Source organism: Aplysia californica, unplaced genomic scaffold (assembly GCF_000002075.1).
Source record: "Aplysia californica isolate F4 #8 unplaced genomic scaffold, AplCal3.0 scaffold00660, whole genome shotgun sequence".
Taxonomy (NCBI): Eukaryota; Metazoa; Mollusca; class Gastropoda; order Aplysiida; family Aplysiidae; genus Aplysia; species Aplysia californica.
The window spans coordinates 91,672-99,368 of record NW_004797930.1 but is presented as its reverse complement, the minus strand read 5'-3'; the positions used below and the strand labels follow the sequence as shown (position 1 = coordinate 99,368).

The 7,697-nt window shown below is 44.7% G+C and overlaps 1 protein-coding gene across 1 annotated transcript in view; it reads left to right on the top strand.

The window, feature by feature from the left end:
• The window catches only part of LOC101858968 (max-like protein X), a gene marked incomplete in the record, with an annotated part of 33,020 nt that overhangs the window by 6,513 nt on the left and 18,810 nt on the right, over positions 1-7,697 (top strand). Inside the window, 2 exon segments of the mRNA XM_005108100.3 lie at positions 2,023-3,592; positions 6,003-6,054. Of these exon segments, the coding sequence (XP_005108157.2) occupies positions 3,212-3,592; positions 6,003-6,054 (433 nt within the window).

Below are 7,697 nucleotides of genomic sequence, written 5' to 3'. Positions count from 1 at the left end.
GGGGATTTTTAAAATACCTATGCCTGGGCCAAAAGCTCTGATTTGTGAATTGCGTTTGTGTCTTTAAAAAAAAGACATGTCCTGTCAGCGTGTTGATGACATTAAGTTGTGGTTTTGTCTGCCTGACCTTGTAATATGTATACTTACTAATTAAGTGTTGAGTAGGAAGTGGAGTGTGTAGTGAATAGGGGAAAAAAACCCACGTTGTAGTGAAGATAGTGTTGATGTCAGGAGCAGGAGTGAGACAGTGGGTTAGCTTAGAGCACAGATTCATTTGACAGATTCTCTGCTGTACCTCGCCGTTTCTCTCTGAAATGGACCGATGACAGCGGCGTCTCCATATTGATTGTGTGATGTTCACAGGCGCGTCCTTTTGGGTTTTGGCTGGCTCGAGGGATACCATCTTTATTAATATTTGCTTCCGGGTTTTTTTCTTTCAAAGTTCAAGTTAGAGTTTTACGGCACTCGTGACATAATAATAATATAGTAACATAGTAATATAAGTGTCGAAGATTAGACGGGTTACTAGAAAGTAACATACAGAGATAAGATGAAGGAAAGATTATGATCATCTATGTTTGTGATGAAAGTAGGACCAAACCACACCAGAGCACCCTCCAACCACCAGCATTATTTACCCCAAGCCATAAATGATTTTTTTATATAGAGGAAGCAGCATTTTATGGTAAGGTGCCCGCGAAGACATTTATTGAATGAAATATTACACTTTTTTTTACGTGGCGAATTTTCACAAGGGAAGTTCCCAATTTACCAAAGAGCAACGGGTGGTTAGCAGGTGTTCTGGTGTGGTTTGCTCCTTCTTTCCTGTAAAAAAAAATATCGCCTTTATCTTTCCGCCTTTTTTGTGTGTGTTTGTTACTCTCTTGTGACACCTCTAACCGTCAGCACTTTTTTACCTAGTTGCAGCGCAATTGTCGTAAAAAGTTTACAGTCAAACGTGAAAAGTACATGTAGAATATAGTCTTGTCTCTCTTTCACTTGTGCAAGCGTATTGTCAGAGGGCACCACTGGTAGGTCCTACTTCTTTTCTTTCCCTCAAATTCTATTGCTTCCGTCCGTCTGTCTTGCTTGCTTCTTCCCTGCACTAAATGACCGTTATTGTGTCCATGTGCTACTTTTTAGCTAAAAACTCACTCGTGGAGAGAGAACAAGTGTAGGACGGGTACGTCATTGCCTGACGCGTCATGGCGCTGGCCGTCGGCGGCCGTTGCCCCGTGGCGAGAGGGCAGTAGTCAGTCAGTAGCCCAGTCCAGGACTGTTGTAACATTGTGCCAGCCCAATGTTTTTTTGTTTTTTTTATTAACTTCCCAATTTTCGACAGTTAGGAGTTTTGTTACAGCTGACTTAACTGCTTAGAAGTCTTCTCTTTGAGTTCAATTAGTACCGGAAATGCCCGTTGTGTGTTTCGTAGACTTTCAATTTTAGTTTGGACTTGCTCCTGGGTTTGTTTGTTTGTTTGTTTGTTTTTTCTTCTTTTTTGTTTTTGATTTTGTACACTTTTTAAAAAAAATTGTTGCAACTACGTCGGCAGCCGAGTGGTCAGGCTACCGGACTCGCAATCGTGGTGAGATTAGGGGTTCGGGGTTTCGACGTTGTGTCCTTTGGAAAGGCATTTACACGTATTTCCCACTTGGCTCAGTCCTTTCAGAGATGGGCGTTTAACTCGGAGGTCCCGCCTAAAAAATAACCTGAGAGTGTTGATACGGTCGTTAAACCTATGCCATTTCTCCAATTCATCATTTTTTGTTGCGACTTGATCGAAGTGCTTTTACGTTAATGTGAATCACGTAGAACCCCCAAACTGGAAATATTAGATGACAGCACGAAGCTCTCGATTGGTCTAAGCGGCTTGTACGTTATTTGCATAGTTGACCTATAGATTGAATGGCTGTCAGGGGAGGGGGGTGGGTGGGTGAAAAGTGACGGACGTTTTCGTTTTCTGCCATTTCGTTGTTGATGACCCTTATGTGTGCATCGGTCAGTGATATGTCTTATTTTTAGCAGTGTGTTCAACTCATAGAGAACAACAAAGACAGTATTATCGCATTCGATAGTGTACATCGGTACTGCAGAGTCGTGGTGAGCCGCTGAACAAAAGGCTCGTGTACTGATTGTATTCCAGGACGGCTGACTCTTGGATTAAATAGTGTCGCTGGTGGCGTAAACTTCAACATAAATAATTATCCATCACGGATTGTTTTAAGTGTGTGCTGGTCGCACGATTTTATTGTCGTGGTAGTGAGCCGTTGATACCCCACTTAATAGTTGAATATTTATTCGTGGAATCAATCGACTCTGTTTCGGTCATTCAGTGCAAGGGGAAAAAAACCCACACAGACAGAAACAATAGCAGAAAGCAAAGAAATAAGACGTACCAGTGACGCCACACTACTTCCTACATTCGCGGAGTGCGTGGGAGTTCTCGCACTTCATCTGACGACGTGGGCGTGAGCTTTTGTTCCTTCTGGCGGGGGCTGTGTCTCTTTTCACAGTTCTTCAGAATTTGTTGCAGCACGCCCCAAGGTTCTAAATGACCATACAGTGTTGATAGGGACATTAAACTTGTACACCGACAACAACAACTGCAACTGCCTCCAGTCTGCCCTGCTGCTCGCCACAGACATTTTGCTATGGCTGGGCGTGGTCGACGAGCCATCTGGAGACTTCATGTAAAACTGAGATATTGGGGACTCACTGTTTCCTTGGGTAACGTTACCGACTAGGGAACCACTCCCTACTGCGGTTTTTTTAAAGAAACCATTTTCGATCTTGCTCAGGTTTTTTGGGGGGATTGTTTCGATATCCGTGTGTTAGACGACTTTGTTTTTTTATTTGTTGATTCTGAACATGGATGCTACTTGCAGGACTTAAACTTGGAACCCTATCAGACGCTGCTGTTGTGTAGATCGAGTGGAGATAACCCCTTGTTTTTTGTTTGCTAAATATGAAAACTTCTATAGGGGCTTGAACTCGGAACCCTATCGGACACCACTGTTGTGTGGTAAGAGTGGAGACAACTTCTTGCATGTTGTTTATAAATATGGACACTTGTACAGGGATTTGAACTCCGAACCCTGTCGGACACCACTGTTGTGTAGATAGAGTGCAGAGTGCCGCCTAATTCTGACCGGTGTTCTGAGTGGAGTGAAAGGCCCAAACAGCAAGCCCGGTGACGCAACGCTCTCTAACAATGATGAAGGCGGTGCTGAAAAACGAAGACGTTCCGAAGGATGGGTCGTCTGGGCGTGGGGCGGGTGGGTCTGTGTCGGGCAGCGCCCGCGGTGGCTCCGCTCCTGGTAACCTGTTGGGCGTGGTCTCTGCCAGTGACGGCACGGCTCGCGGGGCGGACTTCATCCTTGGAGGAGGAGGTTTCACCTCGCGCCGGCTCGGCCATATGGGTCAAGGTCACGGCGGGCGAGGAGGAGAAAGAGGAGGTCATGGTGGCCAAGGGCATCATGAGCAGAGGCGTCAGGTCAAGGCCACTGTGGGCATGCGTGAGCCAGGCGGGTTCTCCATCCCGACCTGGATTGAAGATCTGTTTGAGAACGCGGAGGATATCGCCCCACGAAGGGTATGGGGCCCCCTCTTTCTGCTTCTGTCTCAGTGTGTTATTTGTTGATGGGTTTGTATCTCTGTCTGTTCAGCCGACCAGGAGTCGATCCGTACATCTCTGTCTGTCTGTCTGTCTGTCTGTCTGTCTGTCTGTCTGTCTGTCTGTCTGTCTGTCTGTCTGTATGTCTGTCTGTCTGTCGGTCTTTCTGACGCACCCACGCACGCGCGCGCGCGCACACACACACACACACGCGCACACACACACACACACACACACACACACACACACTTTCTTTCTTTCTCTCTCTCTCTCTCTCTCTTTCTCCATCTCTCTCTCTCTCTCTCTCTCTCTCTCTCTCTCTCTCTCTCTCTCTCCCTTTCTCTCTTTTCTCTCTTTGCCTGTCCCTGTGTTGTGTTCACGTCATTGTCGTTACTGTGCTTGTCTTTCCATCTTTCTATCGCGGGTAGTTGGAGGGCTCCATTTTTAGGCCATACTTCTTCCACCACCCCCTTGTTATGTTTTATCTGTCTATGTCCCGTTTTCCTTGCATGGAATGGCCGCTATTGTATAAGTGTTCTTCTTTTGTACTCAAACAAACAAAGAAACACACAAACAGACAAACAAACAAACAGACAAACAAACAAACAAAATACCAACCAAGCATCCGATTTCTAGCCAACTGCAAGCTGCAGCTGCCACTCAATCTTAATTCCTCTCATTTTTAGCCTGTCGGATTACCGTCGCAAATCCATGTATTGTTGTACTGACACAGACTGCAGCAATGGCCAGAGGTATGGAGAGGCTTTCGTGGAATCTTTTGTTCTCTTCCTGACTCATTCAGTTCTCACGCAACAGTTGTTGAATAATGCGTCTGTGGTGAACTGGTTAGGCGCGTTACCGCCGCTCGCGAAAGATGTGAGTTCGATTTTCATGTGGGGAAAACCCTTTTCTTTATTGATGTTATTTATTCCCGTTTGTCGTTGGGACGTTGTATCCGTTCTGTCTGGGTTTGCTCTGGCAGACTGGATCTGAGAAGCCGGCCTCCTGAATAATCTAAATAGTGTTCGGTGGGGGCATTAGCCTTCTACAATCACAATTTATTACCACCGATAATCTATTTAAAAGCCACAGATTATTGCGCTTTCCCAGTAGGACCTGGAAGAACTCAATTGAAATGTTCTGCTCGGTAACTCGTCTCTCACCCCTCTCCCAACAGTTGTTGATAAACATGTCCGGGCTCCGTCCCTCCCCGTGGACAGCGCGGATGACGTGTATTGCCAACAAAAAAAATAAATTCCAACAACATTATTAAACCGAACAAAAACTGCACCACCACCAACAACAACAAAAAATAAAAAGCAATGCTAAAACAAAACAAATCTCCGTGGCTCTTTATGTCTTGGTTGCACATGTTCAATGTAGACTTCTTGTTTCTCCTCCAGCCTCCCTGGTTTTTCTGTCCCTGCCTCTGTCTGTCTGTCTGTCTGTCTGTCTGTCTGTCTGTCTGTCTGTCTGTCTGTCTCTGGCTCCCTCTCTCCCTCCCTCCCCCCCCCTCTCTCTCCCTCCCTCTGTAGGGGACATCGCACGCTGGTGGCCCTAGTTCGATTCCCGAGTAGGGAGAATTTTATTGAGTGTTTCAGTCTTTCTGCAGGGATATTGTATCCCTCTCCTCACGAGTTGGCCCTGACAGGGCTCACCTGGGGGCGGTCTGGTACGTGGTATTTTTGTGGTGGGCGATGGGATCACCCGGTCAGTGACAGAGGTATCAATGTCCCACTTGTATGTACAATGTACTTGATGGTGAGCGGTGGGAAAATTTGAGCCTCTCACAGGTAGCTAAAGTGGGTGTTGGCAATAAAAACGCTAAGAACTTCTTTAACCTAATCCAATTTTTTTTGCCCGCCATTTGGCACATGGTGTGCTTCTCAATGTAAACACCGTCATACCCCCCCCCAAAAAAAAAATAAAATAAATAAAAATAAAATAAATATATAAAAAATAAAATTTAAATTTAAAAATGAAGAATTTTTAAAAGTTAAAACAAATAATTAATAAATAGGTCAATAAATAAATAAATAAATGAATAAGGGGAAAACTGCATACCCCGCCTCTAATCCAACCACTAACACATTGTAAACTCCTTGAATCCAACACAACTCATTCCTTTCACTGGTAGTTCCCCTTTCTTCCCCCCCCCCCCCCCCCCGCCTCTTATATTTTCGTTTTCTTCCCCAGCGCCAAACGCACTGTTATTGGACCGATAGCTGCTTCTCGTCACTCTAACGACCAACAACATCACCTCACCCCCCCCCCCCCCTCCCCCACTCTTCTAGAGCCATGCTCCAAAATTAACAACTTGTATATTTTTCTTTTCCTCAGACGACCATGCTCCATAATTAACAACTTGTATATTTTTTCTGTTCCTCAGACGAGCCTCCGACCGTTCGTGGAACATCAGCAGACGACACATCCGTACCAAGGTGAGTTGTCGTGTGGCTAGGCTCTTGGTCTCTGCTGGCCCTTTATTATTTAAAAAAAGTTTTAGTTAAGAGTTTTAATGCACTTGCAACACAATAAGGTCATATAAGTGCGGAAGATTAGAGGTGTTACAATAGAGTAGCAAACTTAAAAAAGAAGGAAGAAGAGGATCAGGAGCAAAGATGTTTGATAGGAAAGAAGGAGCAAACCACCACACCTGAGCACCCGCCCACTACCCACTCCGTTTACTTTACACATCTGGGGTAGACATGGAAGGGTCAGACAGATAGGCTGAGAGAGAGAGAGAGAGAGAGAGAGAGAGAGAGAGAGAGAGAGAGAGAGAGAGAAGAGGGGGGGGGGAGGAGGGGACTTGGGGAAAAGAAAGACGCAGAGATTCTGTGTGGTTGTGTGTGTGAAAGAGAGAAAGGGAGAGAGTGTGTGTGTATGTGTGTGGTTGTGTGTGTGTGTGTGAGAGAGAGAGAGAGACAAAGAGAGACAGAGAGAGACAGAGAGAGAGACAGAGAGAGGGGAAGTTTGAGACCGTCTCCTGCCGTCTCCTTTGAATTCCCGTCTCTTAATCTGTTTGTGACTATTCACACATCAGGCCAGGCATGCTTTCATACGTTGGTGTCCCTTCTTTCTTCCATCAGGATGGCCGCCACATTGTCTGTTCACCATTACCTTAACTTCACATTTAACCGCCCCGTATTCATGATATCCTTTTTGGTATCCTCTGATCCATGTATACCGAGTGGGTACTTGCGGAGCGCCGCTTGTAAATATCTGACGATGACTAAAACATCCGCAGAGGAGAATAATAATTCTCAAGCGAAATGGATAATTGAGAAGAATTAAAGGTGACTTGTGGCTTCTGCTACGTCGCTTGCAGGTCCTACTTTTTTGCTTTCTGTCTGTTGTTTCTGTAGACCTGACTTCCTCTTTCCCAGTACTAAAGTTAATACTTTTTTTTTATTATTCAGACTTCATTTTTGTGTCCACCCATCCTTATAATTTATGTACCACTCTATTAAAAAGTATAGCTTAAAAGGAAGAAGTGGTGACTGAAAGGAAGGAGAAGGGCGGTCGATGGGGAAGGAAGACTGGAAATTATGAGGTCATAAATACACATACGTACTTATGTTATTATCCTCTAACGGATACCTGTATAAAATAGCCACTTGAACAGACGCCCACTTCACGCTTCCCTGAGGACGTACAGAATAGAATGCTGTCCTTATATATTCTGAAATCAAGCATTCTTACGACATTGTCAGCCCAGCGAAGTTGAATCCTTTTGTGCTTTAAGAACAGACTTAACATTTGCTCGTTTGAGAACTTCGGTATGTGCTATTTTGTCCTGCCATAATAATTTGATTCCAAGAATTCTTCTCAGGCCCTTGATGTGGGAATGATTAATTTTCTTGATAGATTGCATAGAGATATGCGGGTGGTTGGAAGGCACTTCTGGTACGTCCTACTTCTTCACTTCCCCTCTGATTTTTCTATCTATCCATTCTCCCTTATTCCCCTTTGAATGACCATCATTACTGTATCGATGTGCTTCTCTATACTCAAACAAAGTAGTTAAATACACATATATTACATACTTAGATAGATGCATACATAGAAACAGATATTAATATAT